The 23,739-nt window shown below is 47.7% G+C and overlaps 1 protein-coding gene across 1 annotated transcript in view; it reads right to left on the minus strand.

Annotated features, from left to right (window-relative positions):
• Positions 1-2,269: 2,269 nt before the first annotated feature.
• Positions 2,270-23,739, minus strand: part of CAMKV (CaM kinase like vesicle associated) — a 23,525-nt gene continuing 2,055 nt past the window's right edge. Inside the window, exons 2-11 of the mRNA XM_036737545.1 lie at positions 8,565-8,672; positions 7,972-8,103; positions 7,321-7,395; positions 6,565-6,703; positions 5,640-5,760; positions 5,218-5,293; positions 4,969-5,105; positions 4,608-4,686; positions 3,164-3,251; positions 2,270-2,857 (exon numbers count right to left, since the gene is read on the minus strand). Coding sequence (XP_036593440.1) covers positions 2,270-2,857; positions 3,164-3,251; positions 4,608-4,686; positions 4,969-5,105; positions 5,218-5,293; positions 5,640-5,760; positions 6,565-6,703; positions 7,321-7,395; positions 7,972-8,103; positions 8,565-8,659 — 1,530 coding nt within the window. The 5' untranslated portion in view covers positions 8,660-8,672. The remainder of the gene's footprint in view (positions 2,858-3,163; positions 3,252-4,607; positions 4,687-4,968; positions 5,106-5,217; positions 5,294-5,639; positions 5,761-6,564; positions 6,704-7,320; positions 7,396-7,971; positions 8,104-8,564; positions 8,673-23,739) is intronic.

Consider the following 23,739-nt stretch of genomic DNA (forward strand, 5'->3'; position numbering starts at 1 on the left):
TTGAAGACAGGTACTGAATCTGCCATTCTTTGTATCCTTGGTGCTTAGAATGGTGCCTAGCCCATAGTAAATGCTTTTTGACTAACTGACTTTGTGGGGTTGGGATGGGAGGCAAGAGTGCTGGCCCCAGACAGGAACCAGGAACAAGAAGCAGCTATGATGTAAAAAATCTGTCTGAGTCTCCCTAAACCAGTTCTTTGACCCGATCCTATCATCTACCAAATGATGTAAGGAGAAGCCTAGCTAGCCATACCACCTTGCCCCACAAGCCTATCACTTCCGACACTAAGCTGGATCTCTAATGCCCAGCAACTTTTGGGAAACGAGGGAGGAGGATTTTTCGAAGACTAGCTATGGTGTCAGATGGCCCCCGCAACACAGACCCACCAAATTCCTATAACGTCAGAGTGATGGATAGAGTTACTAGGGACCCAGGTCACCACTGTTGCCTTCCTTCCCTGGTAGATTAAGTGCAGTAAGATGAGCTTACCCCATTGCCTGCTAGGGTGCCCCAATGTTGTTTAGTTTTATCTCCCCAAAAGGCTGAAATGGAGTCCAAGGGCCAGGCCCCAGGCGGGGGCGGCGCAGTGGGACAGAGTGAGGCAGGTGGGCAGGAGACTTTGGCAGGGTGACATTTATTTGCCAATTACAGCAAGACGCGCAGTCTAGCCCTGCTGGCCTCTGAGCGCCACATCAAACCCACGGGCATGCAGGGGGAGCTGGGGCACAACCATTGCAGAAACCCTCAGGCAGGGGGCAAGAAGCCTGGCACAGCCTGGGGTAGGGACGTAGGGGCAGGGGGCTGGCATGGCTGCCCCTGCCCTTAGCAGCAGGTTCTTACAAAGGGTACCTGCCAAGTTCCTTCCCTTGATCCTTGGCTCCCTAGAATGAGGGGCCAAGAGAACCTAGCCCACATTCTCACCTTTCAGAAAAAAGAAACTTGGGATTTCTCCAGGACCCCTGCAAGGTTAGCAAGGTGTTGTGTTCTAGACCTCCCTCCAGGCCCGAGTGGGGGACAGGACGGGACGGAAGAACACTGAGTTTTTCTACCTCCATGTCACTGGTGAAATGGGTGATAGAGAAATCAGTTCATGAAAAGGCAGATCCCCAAAATATAGAAACAATAGGAAATTGATATACTGAGGGTACTACTGGGTTTTGGTAATGGGTTGACAGCCTGAGAGGAAGGAAGAGGCCTGGGCTGGAACAAGTGGGACTTTGGAGATAGACTGAACTTCAGCCCCTGCCCCCTTGTGTGGCTCAGGCTGACCACAGTCCAAAGACTGTATCACCCGGCCCCCCTTCTGGTCTCACCCTTTCTACCCATCCCTCTTTCCCCCCTTCAGCCTTTCTGCTCATTCCCCTGATGAGGGTTCAGGCCGCAGCTCAAGCCATCCCTAGCGTTTCTCTACCCAATTTAGCTGTCTGACCCAGCCTTACTCTCTCTGTCCTTTGGCCCACTGGGGAACTTTTCAGGACTGCTCCCAAGCTACCAGGAATCCAGGAGGGTAAGAAGCAAGGAAGAGGTTCCTGGCAAAGATTTCCAAGAAGGCCAGAGTGGAAGTGCATTTAGGACAGCTTCTCTTGGCATCTATGTGCACTTTGCTGTTCCACATTTTCTAAATCACACCCACTCTTTTTATACTTTCTGAGGTCATGGAGGGTAGTAGGGTCACTCATCTTGCACTCTGTGTTTTCATAAGTATCTTGTACTATTCTGTTGTTTTCTGCCCCTAACCTTTCTGTACATATGCAAAGAGGGACCCATACACTCACCAGAGAGGCTGAGGGAAGTCACCTTGATCCCTCACCCTACAGCCTCACCACATGACCAGCTCTCAGGGGAAGCCTCCCCACCACCTGGGAATGGACAGGACCTGTGGGGCCTAGGGGAATCATGAGGGAAGAAGGGAAGGGACTGGAGGGCAGTGTCCCTACAGCAGTGTCCAGCAAGGAACAGAAATAAGAGAAGCCAGCAAAAGACAAAAAAAGCCACAAAAAGTCCATGCAGGGGCCGGGGCCAGCCAGGGCCTCCCCCACCCACTCGCACATACAGAGGAAGAGACAGCTCTCTTGCAGCCCCTAGGGATCCACCCCACAGGGAGGGGGCCAGGCCATACCCCCTGACCACAGGCTGCCGCATGGCATGGCTACACTGTGGTCCTTCCAAGAAACAGGGGTTGTCATGCCAGTGACTCTATGTACAGTGAGACCCTCCCCCATGCCCACCCTCCCCTTCACCCTCCCCCCACCCATTCCCCTGCCCGGCTCAGCCGGTCTCCTCGCTCCTCGCCTCCTGGGCGGAGCTGGTAGCCTCTTCTCCTTTACACGTGGACGGAGCCTGTACTGACTGGACTCCCGAAGCTGTGCTGTCCGGTTGGGCCGGGGCCAGCTCAGGAGACACAGCTGCTTTGGCGGCAGACACATTGCTGCTTTGGGGGGCTGGCGTAGTGTGCTCTTCTGTAGCAGGTGTGGCTCTCCCTCCACTTGCTGGGGTAGCGCTCCTGTCGGTGGCTGGGGTGACGCTGCCATCGGTGGCCGGGGTGACACTGCCATCGGTGGCCGGGGTGACGCTGCCGTCGGTGGCCGGGGTGGCGCTGCCGTCAGTGGCTGGGGTGACGCTGCCGTCGGTGGCAGATGTGTCACCACTTTTTGCTGCAGGCTTGGCAGTGCTCTCTGCAGCTGGAGTGGCACTGCTCTCGGGAGCAGCAGCAGTGCCACCTGGAGCTGCAGATGTGGCTCCCCCATCTGCCGCCGGGTTGGCAGTGTCCGTGGCTGGAGCAGCCTGGGCAGCAGCTGCATTGGATTGCTCGGGAGCCCGGAGCCGTTTCATGAGTGTGGTAACTCGGACAGCTTTCTGGAAGGAGAAAAAGAACTCGGGTGGAGAATGGGTCTGGCAAACCCTAACCATAGGTACTCATGACACCTGGAATAATTCTCCAATGACCACTGACTCAAGGGTCTTTGCTGGGCCCTCTGCTCTATTTATGCAACCACTTCTGGACTACATAAAGGGTAACTTTCTCCAGGGTAGGGGTGTTTCAAAGGATCAAACCTTAGGGAAGAGAAAAATCCATGGGGAACAAGGTCAGAAATATCTGAGGCAAGGGGAGAGAAAGAAAGCGGCTGCCCAGAGAAAGAAAGAGGTCACCCTGGCCAATACCTTCCACTTGGCCCTGGCAAAGTTCTTCTCAATCTGGGCACAGACTCCATCCTTGATGTTTTTATCTGAAGCAGCATTTCCTGAAATCCTAGAAGAGGGTAAAGGGGTAAATGCCCAGATTGCTTTGGTGCCCACCCCCTGCTCCTGAGCTGTCAGAATCCTGGTTGGGCACAATCCCTACTGAGGATTTAGAAGCATAAGATTTGAGATTTGGAAGATATCCTAACTCCTTATTTTTAGAGATGAGGAAACATTCCTAGAGAGGTAAAATTCTCTGATGGGATGGAGGTACAGGTAGCTGGATAATTAGTTAAGGGATTGTATTGTATTATATTATAATGCAATATATTATGTTATGTCATGGCATGGCATGTTATTTTATTTTATATTACATTTTATTATAGCAGCAAAAGACTGATCTGTCTTCAGGAAGCTTCCTAAGTGAAGCTGAGATTATTATAAAGTGGATCAGTATGATTGGTCCATCAAATACAAGTGGGTGAACCCCAAATTTGGCTCTGAAGTGGCCCCAGAGATAGGATGCAATTCTCTCAAGAAGCCATGATACTGTTACTCTCATCTCAGCCCCCAGAGGAATCCCAATGGCCAAGCTAGCCATGGGAGAACTTACTTTAGGAATTTAGGGTCACCTGGTCTGGAACTGGCTAGATTTCTTATTGCTTCTACTAATTGCTCTACCCTTTCTGAATTTGTATATACTCTTTTTCTTTGTCAATAAACTCTAGAAAACATACTCTTATGGTCTGGAATGTGTGGAAACAAGGAATAGAAAAGAAAGAGAGCTGAGAACCCAGAGACAGTGGTAGTAGTAAGAGGATGCAGAAGGACAGGTAATTAGGGATTAGGGGTAACAGGTCTCTGAACTCAGGGAACTAAGTTAGCTCAGAGACAAGGAAGAATGAGGAGACTCCAGGTCTTGACTTGGCATTTGGGAGTCAGGGGAGTTTTAGCAAAGAGTATAAAGCAAACCAAAATGGCCTGAATTGATATTAAGAGGAAATCCAGGAAGCTCCCCATCTCTGATTAGGGACCAACCTCAGGACCACCAGTCTCCTAATTACAACCTGCTCCCAACATGTAGAGTTCAGAAGTAACTCTACACTGCCCTCTTCAAGTTGTACCCCATACTAAATGTCTTCTCTCCAAAGCTGTGGTTCCTCCAACCCCGACCTTCATCCCCTCCAGTGCCTTCCCCCATCCTGGGCCAAGGCTACACCCTGAGGTCTTGATGCCTAATGTTCTGGTGCTAGTAGGGTACAACCTCCAGGATGTACCCCTCTCTGTTCTTCATTTCAGGCTCTGGGGAGTATCCTTCATCCAAGACCCACTCAAGCCCTACTCTTCCCATAGTCCTGTGGGATGTGAACCACACACCTCACTCCCTGACCTGGACATAGCAAAGAAGGCTGGGAGACCCACTCACCATTCATGGGAGATAGCCTCTTCAGCAGTGATTCTCTGGTCCTGCTCCACTTCCATCAACCGGGTCACCAGATCTTTGGCTGTAGGGATCCAATGTGGAGAGGAAGGTTTGTGTCCCAGTTGAGACATGAGTATGGGAAAGGGTGAGTTGAATCTGACAACCCATCAAAAAGGAACAGAAGGATCCTGGAGATTGTCCAGGATAGAGTGGGCCTGAGTCCTCACAGTGAGCGGCAACCTGAGAGGTTCCGAGAAATAAGGCTGGGGGGGGGGGCAGGTTAGGCATTGTGGGAGAAGGTAGGACAAAAAATGGAGCATGAAGGAGGAGGCCTCAAGAGTTTGTGTCCATGTGGCCTTCTCACCTGCCTGCGAGATGTCATCCCAGTATGGGGAGTCAAACTCGTAGTCTCCGGCAAGGATCTTGCGAAACAAGTTTTTGTCATGGTTTTCATATTCATCTTCTTCCACCTCCTCATAAAAGGGGGGGTTTCCTGACAGCCTACAGTCCAGAGTGGGGAGAGGAATCCCTAAGTATAGCCTACCAGAAGGCCAGAACTCTTTTTCTTTCCCTCTTCCCTTCACCTCCCTCTCCTCTTGCTCTTCCCACTCACAGAATATACATGATGACTCCAATTGCCCAGCAATCCACAGGCCGTCCATACCTCTGTCGGCCGACCACCTCAGGAGCTGCAACCATGGAGTCCATCAGTGTTATGCCCCAACTAACCCCTTCTGAATTCCCCCTCTTCCCCTACCCACTGGGTTCTGCTGATGCCATCCTACCTCATACCTCTCTCTGCCCACCTGGCTCTTGGGGGAAATTCCCAAAGCATATCCAGATATGTATGGGGCAGGGGGTCTTTCTGAAGGTAAAGAGGGTGGTGGTGGGGACCCATCTTTCAGGAGCAGCCAAGCAGCCCTTGGGGATGAGATCTCAGCACAGGCTTGTTTCTTTCTCTCTCTTCCTTTGACTCTGACCTATTCCCCTCTTCTTTACATTCCCTACCCCCATCCCAAAATTCCCACTCCTTGCCCAGGTATTCTGGGGTCCCGCAGGGTTCCTTGATGAGTCCATTCTCTAGTTTGGCCAGGTGAAAGTCGCTGATGACAATCTTGGAATTCTTCAGCCTGTTGTAGTACACCAGATTCTCCAACTACAACCAGACCACATAAGTGGGAGAAGATCCTGTGAGATCCTCTTGAGAAATTGCCTGGTGCCCTCCAGACCCACTCCCTCCTACACCATTGGAACACTATGCTCTTTTCCAGAAACCACCCCAGCTACGGTTCCCTTCCTCCCTTTCTCCTGCCCTGAATTTAGTAGAATGATAGATTTAGAGATTATTTAGTCTTCCCCCCCCCCCCCGCCCATTTTACAGAGGTACAGAGAAGGTATAATATGGAAGGTCACAAAAGAAGGAAAGAGCAGAACTGGGATTCAAACTGAGCTGCCCAGACTCCAAATCTAGGGGTCTTTCAGATCTAGGACCTTTATTCTAGGGCCTTCAAATCCTTACAGCTCAGATCCCCATCCCTACTTCCTTATACCTCCAGCTCTCAAATATCTGTGTAAATGGAGAGGGACCTCCGTTATGAGGCATACATAATCCAAACTAATGGATAATGCCCAAACATGCTTCACTGATTTTTCTGAGTATCATTTTTATTTGTTGTCTGAACACATACCGCTCCCAGTAATTAGCTTTCCTGATTACTTTAGCTCAGGCTAAATCACATAGATTTATGTCTCCCCAAGTACCTAGCCACTGCCCGATGGCAGGGGTCAGTATAAGGAAGAGCCAGCCAGAGATTACAAATTTACCTGGATAGTTTATAAAGATGTTTGAAACTTGGACAAGTGACACTGCCTACAACTCAGAGCCTTCCCCTCCCCAGTATGAACCCCCAAGCCACTCATGCCCTCCAGTCCCTTTCTCCACCCTGGGCCAGGGCTACACCTTGAGGTTTCGATGCACAATCTTCAGGGAGTGCAGGTAGGCCACAGCCTCCAGGACTTGCCGCACCACGTTGCTTGTGTCCCGCTCTGAGTAGTATCCCTGGTCTAAGATCCAGTCAAACACTTCCCTCCCCGTTGCCCTGTGGGACAATGAAACTTGAGCCCTTTCTCTGCATGTATTTCCCAAGATACCCCCTAAGTTGGACATGGTAGACCAAGGGACAGGAATGGACTAAAGACTCTGGGAGGACACTGTGTATTTGGGTGTGTGGCTAGATGAGTTACTTTGATGCCAGAGCCAGAATATGTCTTCACTAGCTAGGCTGCTCCCAGTTTGACCCAAGATTCTATAGATCTTAATGAGCCTGGAGGCAGGAGGCTGGCTAACCTGGAGAAGTTCCCACATGTGCTGGAGCCTAGAGAGAGCCTGAGAAAGGGGCACAGATGCCAGAAAAGGGAGCCTGCCAACCATTCTCCAGGAGAAAGGCAGGCTCTTGGAACTCCTCTTGGGGAGCTGGCAGAGTATAAATGGTAAAGAATTCAGAAGGACCAGGTTCTCTCTAGGGCACTGCCAACCTAGGGACAGCTTTTTACTTTGGCTGCCAGGGAACTCTCACACCACTGAAACTCAGCCTTTGGGCAGGAAGTGGGAGGAGTACGTTAGCTGCAGAAAGTTAGAGCTGAGCAAAATTTCAGGGCTAAGCTAAGGGTGGGAGGATAATTGGGGACCCCAGACTCCACCTCCCCCGCTACTCACAGCTCCAAAAAAATGAAGTATTCTTTGCGGGTCACAAACACATCCACCAGCTGCAGGATGTTGGGGTGCTTCACCCTAAGGCCAGAGGTGGGAGTGAGGAATCATAGAATCTCAGATTAGAAAAGGGCCTCCAAGGCCACAACTCAATCTATACATGGACATAAGATCCTTCTACAACAGGAAGGAGTGGGGAGATATTTGGAAAGGCCCTGAACTGTTTTGCTGCAATGGATTTGGTGGGGTGGGAGCTAGCCTGGGGCTCTTCTTTCTAAAAGGAAGCTAGTGGGTCAGTAAGGAGATGGGGAGGCAGGCGTGGGAGTAGAGGCCAGGTTCCAAAAACTACCAGGTGCCAGGGACAGTGACGAGCCATCCAGAGCAAGTCATGGGGCCAAAGATCTAGACTCAAGGACCCTCTGGACCCACACTCTGCCCCCATTCTCTTCAATCCTTCTTTCTTTTTCCATGACTCTATTCTTAATCTTTCTCACGCACAACTTCTTTTCCTCTCCTTGCCTCTATTCTTTCTCCTTTTTTTCTCCCTCCACTTGCCTTCCTCTTTTTCTTTTTCATCCCCATTCCCTAGCCCCTACCTCCACCCACTTGGGCTTCTGACCTTCAGTTCCAGGGCTGGGGTCAGAGCTCAGCACTTACATTTTCAGGATGATGATCTCATTCTTGGCTGCTTTGCGCACCTTCCGCCCATCTCGCTTTAGGAACTTCTTACAGGTGTGCAGCTTCCCTGTCGCCTTATCCTTGGCCCGAAAAATCTCGCAGAACTCTTCCCTGCAGCCCAGGGCCCTGTTTAGCCTGGGTACATTCCCCACCCCACCCCCTGTCCCCTTCCCCAAGATCATGCAATCAAATGATTTTAGTACTAGAAGGCTCTTAGAGATCTTGTCCAACCCATCTCATTATCCACGTGAGTAAAGATAAAATGCCTAGAGAGATGGAATAATTTGTCCAAGGTCATCCAAATGAGCAGGAATTAGAACTCAGATCCTTTTATTTCAAATCTCTCTCAATCTCTCTCTCTTTCTCTCTCTCTGTATTTATATATGTATATATATTTATATATCTATATCTCTCTCTCTCTCTCTCTCTCTCTATATATATATATATATATATAGATATATATACACTGCTCTTCCACCCCACCGAGATGATGTCCCTCTTCTTCTCTCCTTCTCCTCTTTCCCCATCCCTTCCAGACACCTCGCTCCCTTTCTCCAGGGCCCAGCACTCACGTTTTGATGACCTGCCCCAAGTCATATCTGTCTGTCACTTCAGATGGCTGGTTATAGTCTTTCTTTTCTCCCAGAGTCACACAGCCAAACGGCATTGCCGGGCCCGGTCTGCAGGAAGGACAAAAGCAGAGTTTTCTTGAGGATGGGGTCTTCCTGACCCACAGTGCACCTTGCCTAGGTTCAGGTAACACCACAGATCCCTCAACCAGTCCCACGACGCCACTTCATGGTTGTCCAGGCAAAAATGTGATGCCTCTCAAGCCTAGGACTCCGCTCGCTTCTTTTCTTCCAGCTCTCTGGGCCAGGACTGCTCCTCCATTTGCTCCCTAATAATAACAATAACCTCCATTTCCACATCATTTTAAGCTTTGCAGAGCTCTCTCCTCAAAAAACCAGTCCTATAAGGTAAGTTGTATGAATATCATCATCTCCATTTTATAAATGAGGACCCCAATACTCAGAAAAGTCAAGGGATAAGCCAAGGTCACAGAGCTTATATGCATCTGAATGTGGATTTGAACCCACAGTTCCTGACTCCAAGGCCACTTTTGACTATAGCATGCTTTTTCTCTGAGCAACATGCTAATTCTGAGAAGTGTGTTCTCTCTGCCAGGTTGAGGCTGGGCAGAGCCCAGAAATAGGAGTTGGTAACTCCCAACCCAGAAGTCTGACTTGAATGTATTTTTGACTCAGAGACTGGTTCGAGTGCACTGCCTCCTTCCCAGAACCCTGCCTGCAGCCCAGCACCTGCTTAGCCTGGGCCCATTCCTCCCTGCCTCTCACCACACTGCCCACCCAGGCCTATAGCCTATAGCAAATGCCATCCAGAAACCTGTCCCATTGGGTCCTGAGTTAAGCGACCTGCAGATTTTTCATCTAGACTTACAAAGGAAATTGGGGCTTGGTTCCTCTCCTCTTCTAGAAAGGATTTGTTACACAGGTCCTTCAATTTGCAGGATTTGTTTCTGTCTGCATTTAGATCACAGACTTTAGGCCTGGAAGGGACCTTAGATCCTCTAGTCCAATGCCCTCATTTACAAGGGAAGATTAGGAGCCCCAGAGAGGCGCTGGCGGGTAGCAGAGCCAACATTCAAACTCAGTCCTCTGATGTCAGAGCTGCTTCTACGATGCCACTCCCAGGCTTTTTTAAAGGAGTGTTTAAAATAGGATTTGATTTACATAAATTTTATTTATATGCAACTTTTTCAGGAACAAATCTATTGAATAAGACAAGGTCACCTTTTAAAACAGCTCTTTGTGCACGGCTCTGTACAGAGTGCTGTATGGTGTGTCAGACCTGTCCTCTGCTTACACTCTGAGAGCAAATAGCAGGCTAATTTCATAGACAGTGTTCTCTAAAGTCTGTATTTCTCCCCAGCCTCTGTACACAACATGCCTTTGATAAATATTTGAATTGTTGCATGGGATATAAATACATAATGCATTTTTTTTACCTGACCTACAATTTCATTGACAGAGGGAATCTGCAGTGAAGACTTTCATTTTCCAATGCAGACAGACATCTTTGCTGAAACTTAGTGCCTTAGAGTTGTCAGGGCCATTGAGAGGTTAAATGATTTGCCCAGGGTCTCACAGTGATTATGTGTAATAGGTAGGACTTGAACCCACGTCTTTCTGACCCTGAAGCCAGCTAACTATCTACAACACTTGACTTCCTCTCACTTAAGACATATGTCCAATAAATAACTGAGATCATCTGATTTCATAATACTTTATACTTGTCATATGCTAAGTTGTATTAATTTATTTGTTCACATGTCTTACCTTCCCTATTAAACTACGAGCTCTAAGATATCTCTGTGTCTCTGCCCAGGACCTACCTTAAGAACATGTATATAGTCAATACTTAATGAAGAGTTTGTTGAATGAATGAACAAATGAATTTACACATGTAAATAGACAAGTAAGCTAGCAGCACATTTTTGCAATAGAGAGCTTAGGAGACCTCACCCCAATTTTAGTTTGGTGGAATGGGGCAAACTCCTGTCCCATTCAAGTCTAGTCATCCCCTAAAGGAAGGACTCAGGGATTATGTCCTGGAGTTCAGGCTCCTATTGCTTTTGGGCTCATGGGGAGAATCTGTGCCCAATGGAACACAGGTTCCACTGGGCAGTTTCCTCAGCACAACTGGGACATCTATCAACTTCTGCAACAGTGAGGGACCATCACAAGCAGGTAGAGGAGCCAGGAACACAGGCCTCATTCTCCTTCCACTAAGGTGGAAGCTATTCTCCCTCCCCACTTCCATATCTGACTTGCCTCTTGCTAGGATGTCTCAACCTATGGCAAGAACGCTCTCAGGCAAGCAAAGAATTGCCCATCACTAAAGGGATCTCTCCTTAGTACCTTTTCCCAAGAGAAAGAAGCAAAGTCCTGAGTCTTTGTATGCTCCCATCTCCTGGGGACAGGCCCAATTGGCTTTGAATGGGGGTAAGAGGAAACGTCTTAGCTCTCTTGATCCCTCATACAGTAGAGTAGAAAAGGTCTAGAGATTCTCCCCCATAGACTGTCAGAGGGCCCCTCTGTCTGGAGGGGAGAAGAGAAATTAAGGAAGCTCAGAGCCTCTGTAATTTACCTTTCCCACCCTGACACCTCTGTCCCTATAGCCACCAGATACCCTTGAAACCCAAATCCTTACTCCCACATATAATTGGTTGCCTGGCCTCAAATCTCTCCCCTCTTTCTGCTAATCTTCCATACCACTTATCACACCACTTATCTTTCCCTAAAAGCAGATCTGCCTATGTCATTCTTCTACTCAACCAACTTCAGGGGCTCCCTATTACACCTTTAGGTTCAAGACCAAATTCTTCATTTGGTTTTTAAAGCCCTCCATGAGCTGGTCTCAGTCTAGCTTTCCAGCCTTGTTGGACATTCCAACCGCTGCCTTTTGCTATCTGGCCAAACTGGCCTTCTCTCTCTCTGTTACTTACACACATATTATGCCTCACTTCTTTCAGCTTTTGCACTGGTCATCCTTCATGCCCGGAATGCACTCCCTCCTTACTTCCACCTGATACAGTCCTTCTTTTCCTTCAAAATGCAGCTTAAGCACCCCTTCTGATCCTCCCAGCTATTCCTTCCCAAACTACCTTGTATTTAACTTCTATTTATCTGTCTTTATTCTCCTTATGTTTATCCTGTATATATTTATATATGTACTTGTAGCCTTCACTAAAGTGCAAGTTCTTTGAGAGTGAGGATTGTTTCATTCATCAGAGACAGCTGGGTGTTGCAGATAGTGTGCTTGGTCTGGAATCAGAACAGACCTGAATTCAAATTCAGCCTCAGACATTTACCAGCTGTGTGACCCAGGACCTCTGTCTGCTTCACTTTACTCAACTGTAGAATGGAGATAATGAGATAATATTTGTAAAAGTAATTCTTACCTGGCACATAGTAGGTGCTTAATAAATAATTATTCCCTTCTCATTTTTCAGGTTGAACGACTGATTCATTTTTTTTTTGGAGGGTGGAGGCAAGGCAATCGGAGTTAAGTGACTTGCCCAAGGTCACACGGATAGTGTCACGTGTCTGAGGCCACCTTTGAACTCAGGTCCTCCTGACTCCAGGGCCAGTGCTCTCTTCACTGCACCACCTAGCTGCCCCCAATTGATTCTTAATCTCCAAAGTGTCTTGTCTGGCACAGAGTATACCATATTGAGATGTAACCAAAAGCATAGAGCTGGGCTTTGGTCATTTATTAACCATCTCCCTCACTGATATTCCCAGAGCGCTTTGTCAAGAATTTCCCTTTGGCCCTGCCACATTCTACTTCACATTCCACTTATTTATGTCTGTGTTTTCATCCTTCCTTTTAGAGTATAAGTTCTTGGAGGGCCAGGCCTGTGTCATTTTCCATCTTCTTATTCCTGGTACCTAATGTGAGGCTGGTATCTTTGCACAGCCCTCCCTCACTTAAATCCAATTCACTTGTAAGTTATGGCATCACCTTCCTGATGTCATGGTCCTCTTCGAGAATAAAGGACAAAAAAACCAAAACAACAGCCTAGTACAAAACCTTGCATACAGTAAGCACTTAATAAATGCTCATTGAACTTAATCATACAAGTCACTGTACCTACCTGAGCCTTTTTCCTCATTTTAAAAATGGAAATAGTGATACTGTCTACCTGCGATGATAATAATAATGTCTACCCCACAGAGGCTATTGTGACAAAGAAATAAAGGCAATGAATATGAAAGGGTCTTGAAGGTCCCCCGGAGCTTTAGCATGGAATGGGTTGAACAGTGCCTGAGGGCTACAGCCAGTGGGACTGACAGATAGAAGAGCGTTCAGCAAATAAAAAGCAGCAACCTCGAGGCACCCTTGGGAGGCCAACAATATACTGGGTTTCTCAAGGGTCCAGGAAGAAAGTGTGACTTCAGATAACGCCCAATGATCTGTCTCGTAAGGAACAACCACGATAGGATTCATTCTAAACCAGAGGACCATCTTGCCACCATAAATCTCAAGTAGTTCAGAGCTTGGGGCACCTATCAGGCCAGAGTAATTCTGATGTATGGAGATCTGGGGTGGAAATTCTGAGTCTAGAATCTCAGAGTCAGAGAGACCTCAGAAGGCATCTAGTCAAAGCCGTCCATGACCCAGAATCACCTCCTCAACACCCATGGAGAGGCTGGACTAGATGCCCTCTATTTCCTCCTCTTCTTCCCACACCTCCCCCCACCAATATTCCACTTTGAGATATTTCTAATTGTTTTTATTTACCATCCTCCCACTCTAAAAAGCATTTTTAGAATGTCTACTATGAGCAAGGCACTGTGCTAGGTGGTCTGGAGACACAATATACACCATAAATAAATACATAACTAGATAACGAGATAGATTAAAAGTCCCTTTCCTTAAGAAACATATATTCTACTACAAGCCCTATAAGTGATACAAACAAGTGCTATGGTGATTCAAAGGGGGTAAAGAGAGATCAAGGAAGGTTTGATGGAGGAGGGGGCTAGCATTTGAGCTGAGCCATGAAGAAGGCAGAGGATTTGGACAGAAGAGAAAGAGCCATAGAGAGAGCACTGGACTTGGAATTAGAAAGACCGGAGTTCAAATTCTCCTGATGCCTGTGTGACCCCGAGCAAGTCACTTAATTTCTCTATGTGTCAGTTTCCTCACCTGTAAAATGGGGGTGATAATAGCCCTAGTTCCCAGGGTTGTCGTGAGGCTCAAATGAGATAACATATGGAAGGCATTTTGCAAACCTTACAGGAATATATAAATGCAATTATTATCGTTAACGTGAGCAATAGGCATGGAGTTGGTTTTAGGAATTTGTTCTTGCACTTAGACAAAATATGTCTTTATCCTCCCATTCTGCTTTGTTCTGTCCTCTGGGACCAAGGAAATAAAACTAAACCCCTCTTCTACACACTGGCCCTTCAGATACTTGAAAACAGCTCTGATGTTCCTTCCGAAGCCTTCTCTTCCACAAGCCAAGCAAGAATCCTCATTTCCTTCCATGGATCCTCAAAGGACGTAATCTCCTCTAAGTCATAAAATTCTATCCAACAGTGGAGGGTCTGTCTCAGAGTCAGGAAAGACTGGGTTTCACTCTGACCTCTAGCACAACCTGACCATGTAACCCTAGGAAAGTCACAGAAGTTTTCAGTGCTCCCAGGTAACTTTCTAAGACCACAGAGATAGAATGGTTGCCAATCTGCATTGGCAGAGGGAGTTTCCATTCTGAGAGTTTCTTATGCCAGTGAAATCCAAGATCTGCCCTCCTTGCTCCACCCCCTGAAATGGCAACTTACATACATTTTAGGTATGATAGTATCTATTCCTATCAATTATGGTTAATTAAATGTGATATTTGTGTTTACTGCTACAGAAACAGGATACCAAGACCTTTGTCAGGCACCTGCCCCTAGATTATGTCATAAACAAAGACCCAGAGTCTCTTGAGAGGGGATGGGGCACAGTGATGAGTGGGTTAGGTGTGGAGTCCCAGGCCCTGGCTTTAAACAACACTTTTGGAACTTAGTAATTGTATGACTGTGATCGAGTCTCTTAAAGTCTCTGTTTCCCCCTTTGTAAAATTGGGCTGATTGCTGCTATCTACCTCCCAGGATTGTTTAGAGAAAAGTACTTGAGAAGCTTGAATGGGCTATACAAATGGGAGTCCTCCCTGATCTTAAAACCCCTTGCCTCAGCTGCTTGGCTTCTTCCATGTGGCAGCAACTGGGGATCATCCATCCATTAGTGGCTTATCTGTAGGGACCTGTAATTTTTTGAAACTCTGCCACAGGCTTCACTTGGAAAAGGGCCATAAATAGGTCTACAGTACTTTTGGGCCCAGAGCTCTAGAAATAGTTCTAGAAAAAACACCACCCTCCCTTCTTTGTAGAGCAGGAGGACTCTGGGGTCAGACTCAGTTGATGCATTGGTTAATTTTGTTGAACAGCTCTTACTTCTCTTTCTCTTTAATTCCTTTTACAGGGGATAACTTGCTGGAAAAGAGAGGGTAGAAGGATGTGTTTGGAAGAGAAGGTGATTAAAAAAAGATATTGATAAATTTGTTTAAATTTAAAAGAGAGAAATAGCTAAAGAACACATGGAAATGGAAGCAGGAAGGGAGATTTCAAGCTGAGCCCTGGTTTCCTCAGGTGGGATGACATGCTTGGTACCCCAGAGTTCTGATTTCCAGTCCTACATGCTCCTTGGGGCAGCTAGGTGGGTGAAGTAGATAGAGTGCCAGACTTGGAGTCAGGAAGACTCAAATTCCTGAGTTCAAATTTGGCCACAGATGCTTATTATTTGTGCAACCCTGGACAAGTCACTTAACCCCATTTGCCTCAGTTTCCTCATCTGTAAAATGACCTGGAGAAGGAAATGGCAAACCACTTTAGTATCTTTGCCAAGAAAACCCCAAATGGGGTCACCAGGAATTGGACACAACTGAAATGACTAAATAACAACATGCTCCTTGGCATGAGATTGAGGAAGTGTAAATTCATTGTAACATCTCTCTATCTGGACATTCCCTCCACAGGCAGAGGCAGATCAATGCCTAAGGGCAATTGTTAGAAGGCAGTCTTTGTTGGGTTATGGTGACCAAAACAATTCATCACTTGTTGGACAGCCCTCTGGTGATGAGCATAGCTAGGCTGGTTCTCGAACAACAGATGTATAATGCCATCACCCAAGCCTTTCTGGCAGCCTTTCCTGCTTGTTAGCTCCATCCATCTGGAAGGCCAGCGTAGCCTTCCAGCGCCGAAGGCTACTCTGTGCATGCCATAAGGCTGCAGAGGAAGACTTCAGTGAAGGCACTGGAATAAAACAAAGCTAAACCTATCACCTAATTCCATTCCATTTAGCGAATACTGACTGAGCACCTACTTTGTGCTAAGCCACAGTCATACATTAAAAGATTTGGAGACTATCCACTGTTTCAGGAACCTTCTTGCCTGTGGTTTTTTTCCACTTCACAACCTGATTCCAAGCCACCTTTCCAAGTTTTTTATACTTTGTTTTCTTTCACACTATCTTTGGTCCAACCAAACTAACTTTCTTGGAGACCCTCATACATAGCCTCCCATCTCCTGCCCCTCCAGAGCACTAGCTCTTTCTCATGCCTGAAATACTTCCCCTCCTCATCTCTGCTTCTTAGAATCCCTCCCTTCCTTTAATGTTCAGCTTATACACCATCTTCTGGAGAAGCCTTTCCTATCTCCCCAGCCGCTAGGATCTCCCACTCTAATTACCTTGTATTATCACATACACCCCATCTCCATCCATGGAAGGTAAGCTCTGTAAGGGCCGCCTCATTTCGGTCTTTGCATCCTTAGCACCTAGCACAGTGCAAACAGTAGGTACTTAAATGCTTGTTGATTGATTGTCTTCTCTCCACTAGCACAGAGTTGAGAATTGACTATAATCACACTTCAGAGTGCTCAAAGCAGCAACTGGGAGCTTTCTTGAATGTAGACCCTCTGCCCCATCCTTTCTGGGTTCCAGGGTTCCAGTTGCCTTGGCGTCACAAGGCTCTATTTGCATCTGCAAAAGTGGTTGGGGTGGAGGATAGAGGCAGTGATCACCCTGGACTTCAATGGATCCCATTATCTTCCTCTGCTTCTTCTGCTCCCACATTCCCTCCCCCCAGAGGGGTGCCTCTGCCCTGTGCTCTTGCCATTGGCTCTTGCCATTCCTTCTGACTAGAATGGCCTCCCTCTAACCTCCACCTAAAAAATACTGCACTTGCTTCCAGGCCCAACTTAAATACTGCCTCTACATGAAGCCCATCTGATTTCCTACCACACAACCAGGGCAGAGCTCTCCCTCCTCTCCAGGGATCCATGAACTTGTTTAAAAATATATAATTACTGTTTGTATAATGAGTTTCCTTTGTAATCCTGTGTTTTTTATGCATTTAAAAAACCCCATTATTCTGGCTGGGGGTGGTGAGCCCACGGGTAATCTCTGCTACTGAGGCTGGTAGATCACTTAAGCTGTGGTAGGGCTAAAGCTGAATGGGGTGTCTGCACTAAGTGTGAGCTCCCAGTAATAGGGAGCTGCCAACCTGCCTAAGGAGGGGGCAAACAGAGCAGGTCCAAGCTTCCACATCCATCAGCAACAGAACCGGGCCTATGAAAGGCTACTTCACTCCCAGCTTTGGCACAATAGGAAGTTAGTGTCAGTCGTATCTGACTCTTCATGACCCCATTTTGGGGTTTTCTCAGCAAAGATGCTGGAGTGGTTTGCCATTTTCTTCTCAGTGCATTTTATAGATAGGGAAACTGAGGCAAATGGGCTTAAGTGACTTGCCCAGGATCACACAGCTAGTGAATGTGTGAGTCCAGATTTGAACTCCCTCCTTGAACAACACGGAGAGCCAGTCTTAAAAAACAAACAAAACAAAAAGCATATTATTCTGAGAAGGATTCTATAGGTTTTGCCAGACTACCAAAGGGAGTCTATGGCACAGAAGAGGTTAAGAATTCTTACTCTAAGCCCTCCACTGCCTTCTCTACCTCTCTCATGGCAGTGATTACATTCCATCTTGTAGTGCTTTGTGTCTGTCTTATTCCTATTGGATTGGAAGCTCCTGGAAGGGAAGGACCAGGTCTGACCTGTCTCCCCTTCAGCCTGTGCTACCTGGTCACAAGCACTCTATGGGTTCTGTGGAATGAAACCATGAGGACAGGAGAATGGCAGGCAGGGGAGGAGCCTGGTGGGATGGTGTAATGAAAAAAAGGGCTGACTTTGGACTCAGAAGATCTGGGTTCAGATTCTAACTTTTACTTCCTATTGCATAACCTTGGATAACTTGTCTCTAGGCCTCAGTCTTCTCATCTACAGAATGGGGTGGAGGAAGTTGGATCAGACAATCTCTAAGGTGCCATATAATCTAGATATTCTTTTTCTATGATGTTCCAGATGGTAAGTCAAGCACCTAGGATTTTGTTAATTTGCCTATTTCTTCAATGTGGAAACTTTTTTCCGCCAACACAGATCAAATATTTCTAAAACTCAGGAGGTAAACCTTAGGAAGATGTCTCAGGCTCAGAAAGGTTAAGTGATTTTGCCCATAGTCAATAAATGTCAGAGGCAGGATCTGAAGCCAGGTCTTCCTGACCCCAGGTCCAGGACCTTGTCTACTATGCCAAAACTGTCTCTGAAGAGTGAGAAATGCACAAGAAATATGATCCTTCATGATCATGTAGAAACAAACCCAGACTCCGCCTATGACACCTACTGATGTAAATGAACTCTCTACACAATATCTCTTCCCCTTCTTCATCTTCCTGGAAAGCCCATCTTGATGATCCCAGATAATACAACTCCATCTGCTCTGAGGAGATAGAGGCCTTCCCCTAAAGCAGTCCTCAGGGGGTTCAGCCAGCCCTACCCCCTCAGGACAAATGTACAGAAGGTCATCCATCTAGTCCCTGCATTGAGGCAGGACAGAGCCTATCTCACCCTTAGCCAGAGGTCTTTGCTTCTCTGAAGGTCTTTTGTTCCCCAGGAAAGGATTCACATTTAACAGAAAGGGCCCTCACTATGGTAAACCTGTTTCATTCTAACCAAATCCCTCCTGCTGCATCCCGGCCAGTCTCAGACACTGGAACAAAATAGCGAGCCAGACAACAGGGAGCGTTTTGGTTCTTCCCAGGGTAACAATAAGGCCCTCTTCATGCCCCCTCCCCCTCCCCACTCTTCGCCCACTCTCACCATCTGCTCCCCGACTGCATTGATGCCTTGTTGAGATACTGAGCACTCCACTGAACCTCCCTCCCTGCCTCTCTCAGTTGCCTCCCAGCCTGTTCTCACCTCTGGAACCTGGTCCCTGGTCTAGTCTCCCCTCTACTTCACACCCCCTCTAATTCCCTCTTCCCTGGAACTAGTGAGGTTAATCTCCTGCTATAATCATAACTGGGAAGGAGAGGTGGCACATGGAACTCAAGGCCACCATCAGCACATCGAATAAGTAGCATCTCAGCCTCTCCCCTCCATTTTGGCTAACCCTCCCTCTAGGCTATAGGGTGAATTTAGAGGTCCCTACATTGAAAGCCCCTGAATACTCCTAAGACCAGACCCCTCCATCCCCTACTACTGTGTGGTTGAATATCAACACAAGGAAGACACGTATACAGCCAAACAACGTGTGTTTCATGTAGGCACATGGGTGTACTTTTACATGCCAGGCATAGTTTTCTCACTGTGAAAGGCAGAACCCTCTGAGCCCAGACCTCTCTCTACATCTCCCGCTCTAAAGCAACAGGGCGTCAACAAAAGGAAGATCTATATGACAACAGATACGAATTCAACAGGGGTACACAAGCGCACTTTTAGATGTCAGGCCTCAGTTTCTCCATTATGAAAGCCAAAGAAGGGAAGAGAGGAGGCAGAGATGAAAAGACGAGGGGGGAGTCAGTCTGTCACTGATCCCTGCTCCTCTGTTCCTGCCTGTTGCTGAGGGTTGTTTTCCATATTTTAATGGTGTATTTTAATGGTGTGCTACTGCCCTGAGGGTTTGTTTGTTTGTTTGTTTAAAGGAAATGGAAAAAAATAGAATACATGAGAAGCTGGAAGGGGAGGGGGAAAGAGGATTTAATCTAAGACTATCCCCTACCCCAGTCCTCACCTCACTCTCACCCTGATCCCCAAGTCCTAACTCATTCCAATCTATCTTAATTTGAGGCTTTGAGTGTATTGAAATCACTTAATCTTTCTGGGGCTCAATTTCTTCATCTGTAAAATGAGGGGTTGGACTAAGGTTCTTCTAGCTCTAAATCCTAGTATCCTCTGACCCTTCCAAAAGACTGCCCCTCCCCAGGGAACTTCCTTGCCTTAACTTGAAATAGGCTGAATTTATTTTTTCTGCCCTAAGATGTACTCCCTGCCCAATGCACACTAGCCTTCCCTTAATGTGGTGGTGGTGGTGGGGGTGGGGAATGAACGACCTCTAACCCAGCCTTAGATGTTGTTAAGGTCAAGGGCATGAGCCTGACCAATCAATCCCTCTCAAGATTTGGGTTGTTTAAGAAGGATGCTAAGGCCCAGGGGATGTGGGAGTGACTCTTTGTCCAGGATGCCCAAAGTCTGAATCAGAGACTGGTCCTGGGGTGGAGGTGAATGACTCACCTGTGACTGTGCCCTAGGGAACCTTTACTCAGGGAGGGAGCTTGAGCTTCTAGATTCTCAGTCCTGGCCTGGCTAACTCGGGAGGGCACGTCTCTGTGGGCTAGTCTATTTCTGCCCTCATGTCTCCCCATGATGCCAGTCCCAGCTCTCCTCATTGTTATTGAGGGCAAGTCTCTCTGGGTGTGGGCTTCTTCCATGTAAAAAGGGGGAGGGGTCAAATGAGATAATCTCTAAGTTGGTTTTCCTTTCGAAATCCTATGATCTACCGTTCCTTTTTGGCCACGGACTAACAAAAGGTTCTTTTCTTCCTTCCTCTCTCTTCTCCTGTTTTTTGGTTTTTTTTTTTTCCAAAACCTGCTTCATTCTCTCTTATTTTGGGGCTGCCTGGGGGTCAGTCCCCGAATGAGCTGGCATTATCTAGACACAGCCAACTGCCTCCCCCTCCCACTGGGTCACAGGGAGGGAGGCAGAGAGGGAAAGAAGGAAGAAGGGACGGCCCCCTGCTTCCTTCTCACCGTGGTTGCTGTTACCAACACCTCCTGATTTAGTGGCAGCTGTGAATATCATCTCTGCCTGTGGCCTCCCCCACCTACCCTGAAAAACCTCTAGGGACCCAGGAACCCCTATCCTGTCTCCATAGAGAACTTACCCAGCCCATATTGTTCTAGGGCCTTCACACAATAGGCAGCTCTCCCTTTCCTCTCCTCCCCTTTTCTTCAGCCAACATGGGGTCTTCCTTGCTTCCAGAAGGGGAAAACTGACCCGATTTGACTATCTGAAGCTCCTTCTCTCCCCCTGAGCACTACCATCCAGGGCAGTTCAAGTCAGTGGGATCTGTTCAGTTTCCTCTCCAGTTGATTATAGTAACTAGGATTTAGCATCCAAAGTTCAGGCCCCTGCAGCTTCCCCCCAGGGGAAGGGAGGATGGGTAAAGCAAGACTCCTGGTCAGTCTGGTAGGTATCATGATGTAAAGGAAGGATCATCAGACTTGGGTGTTGAAAGACCCAGAATCCAGTACTTCCGCTACTATTTACTGCCTTGTGACTTTGGCCAAGTCATTCAGCCTCTCTGGATCTATTTCCTTTTCTGTAAAATTAAGCTGTTGTATTTGATGATTTTTAAGGTTTCTTTCTGCTGAGTTCTATGGTCTCATTCTCATTCGCTTTGGTTGATCCAACTCTTCCCATAATTCTGACTCCATCCTCCCAACCATTCAATTTCCCCAGAGACTGGGGCTGGGGAGCTTTTTTTGGGGGGGGCAGGAGAACCAGAACTTATATCCTGCTCCCTCTAGTAGCTCTACAGCTCCCCCATAAGAATGGAAGGAGGAAGTTGAACCTAGGACTAGAGGTTTGACCCTTCATGGTACCAAGATCTGACCCTTGCTCCCTTTGCCACCTAAGCAGTCTCATCCCCCCAGTGAAGTTAGGGAGCTTCCCCCCACCTAACCACTTTTCAATCAGTTATGGTGGGAGAATCTGCTGGAAGGTAGGGAAGAGAAAGGGGATGAACATCCATCAAGAAACATGAGCAATGGAAGTTTTAAACGAAGGGGAGGGGGTGGGGGAAAGGGAATTAATGGGCATGAAAGCCAGCCCCCTCTTGCCTAGGATGTGTCTGTCGTCAGGTAGGGCGGCTAACTCTGTCAGGACTGGGTGAGGTTTCTTTCTCACACCACAGCCCAGCCACCCTAGGAGGGGGCTGAGGAGTGAGAAGAAGGAGGGAGGAGAAGAGGTGGAGCCAGGGTTAGATAATATTCCTTTCTAACTCTTAGATTCTGTTATCCTCAGAGGCTCAGATGTGGGAGAATGGAGAACGGTAGAGATTGAAAGTAAAGAGAAACAAAGAGATGGAGAGACTGAGAACAGGTGTATGAAAGCAAAGGGAATCCGAAGTGACTAAAATCAAAGAACTTTGCGGGGGGTAGGGAAGAGAACATAGCCCCCAGTACTGGTGATACAGAATGAGAAAAAGCAGCAAAGGGAGAGTAGCCAAAAGAGCTGGAGAGAGAGAGAATGAGAAAATGAACAAGAGAACTGCAGAGTGATGGCAGACGGGAGGAGGGAAAGCCAATGAATGCAACAGGGGTTTTTTTTGGTAGGAAGGCCATCAGATCTGTGATCTCAGAGCACTTTGGGGAACCCCTAAAGTGTGTGGAGTTTCCAGCCCTCAGAAAGGGCAGGAAGCTGTTCCTGGTGCCTTCCTATTTCTCTCTGGTATTGGTTGCTCCCCATCCTCATACCCCCAAATCTGAATTAGGAGTAGAGATGAAGGTAAAGGAGGAAAAAGTACTGGGTGCTCTTCCCCTGGAGCTAAGAATGAGGAACCAACTGAACCTCCAAATCAGGCCAGACACACCTGGGAGCAGGAAGAGCAGCCAAGTGCTTTTAAATTGTTCCAGCCCCTGGTATCACACCGTCTCTCAGAGGATGGAAAAGCAACATGGCTCTTGACACTGCATCAGGGTCCTGATTTGGGAAAACAGGGGCAGGTCAGCCCCAATTCACCTAGGAGATACTGTAGCACCACCCTCAGCACCCATTCCAGTCCCACTCCCTCTCCTGCCTGCCATCACAGACGTTCAGGGGGAAAAATAGCTAGGATTTGTCGTCAGCTTCAACATGTCGGAAGTTTAGGGAGGGAATAGAAGAGCTGGAGAGCGTAAATCTCACCCAGGCCCCAGACTAGACCAACCACCTTCTCTGCTCATCCCTCGCCCTTCCCATACTGAATCTGCCTTTTGGACTAAGCCTCCCCCACAAAGCAAGAACTATGGAGCAGGAGGTGTGGCCGAAGAACTGAGAGCTGGGGGAAGCAATGTCGCTGGGGCTGCTTCAGTCTCATCTCTGACGAGCAGGCCCTCCCCTCCAGGGGTCTGTTAGGACAAATACCTAAGAAGGAAAATGGATGAGTCTCTTCAGTTATCTCAAAGCGTAGAAACGTCAGTTGCATTATCTCATTTCCTTCTTGTGTCTCAGTTTCTTCCCTGTTTTGTTCGTATGGCTCTCAAAGAGAAAAGATTTTTTTCCTTATACACCAGTGAGAGGCAGGGGAGGAGGAAGAACTGGGGTTCCAGGGAGGAGATGGAAGACAGACAGAAGGACATTGCAAGAGGGTAGTGTCACCAAGGAGCAATATAGCCACCTCTAACACAGAGATCTCTCTAGAGCAGCCACCAAACCCCACCCCCTGCACACACACACACACAGCCCCCAGAAATGAGGACAGGGAGGCTACTTATTCTCCATCTCCACCCCCCGCCATGCTCCTCCCCACCCTCCAGACAGCACCCCACTGATGAACACCCAGAATGGTGAGTGTGAAATTAATTTCACAGGGGGAGAGCTCAGAACACCAAGACCTAACTTCCAGTATGAGACTGTGTTTCAGGAAACAATTGCCTCCTCCCCCCCCCCCCCCCCCGCCCCCGCCATCCCCCTGGGACTGCTAGGAGGGCTATAGCTATGTTCTGTTCCTCAATGCTCCTCAATTATCCTTTACTACCTGTAGTTACTGTCCAGAAGATCATCGAATCCCAGTAGAAC

The sequence above is a fragment of the Trichosurus vulpecula genome, chromosome 9 (assembly GCF_011100635.1).
Source record: "Trichosurus vulpecula isolate mTriVul1 chromosome 9, mTriVul1.pri, whole genome shotgun sequence".
NCBI lineage: Eukaryota > Metazoa > Chordata > Mammalia > Diprotodontia > Phalangeridae > Trichosurus > Trichosurus vulpecula.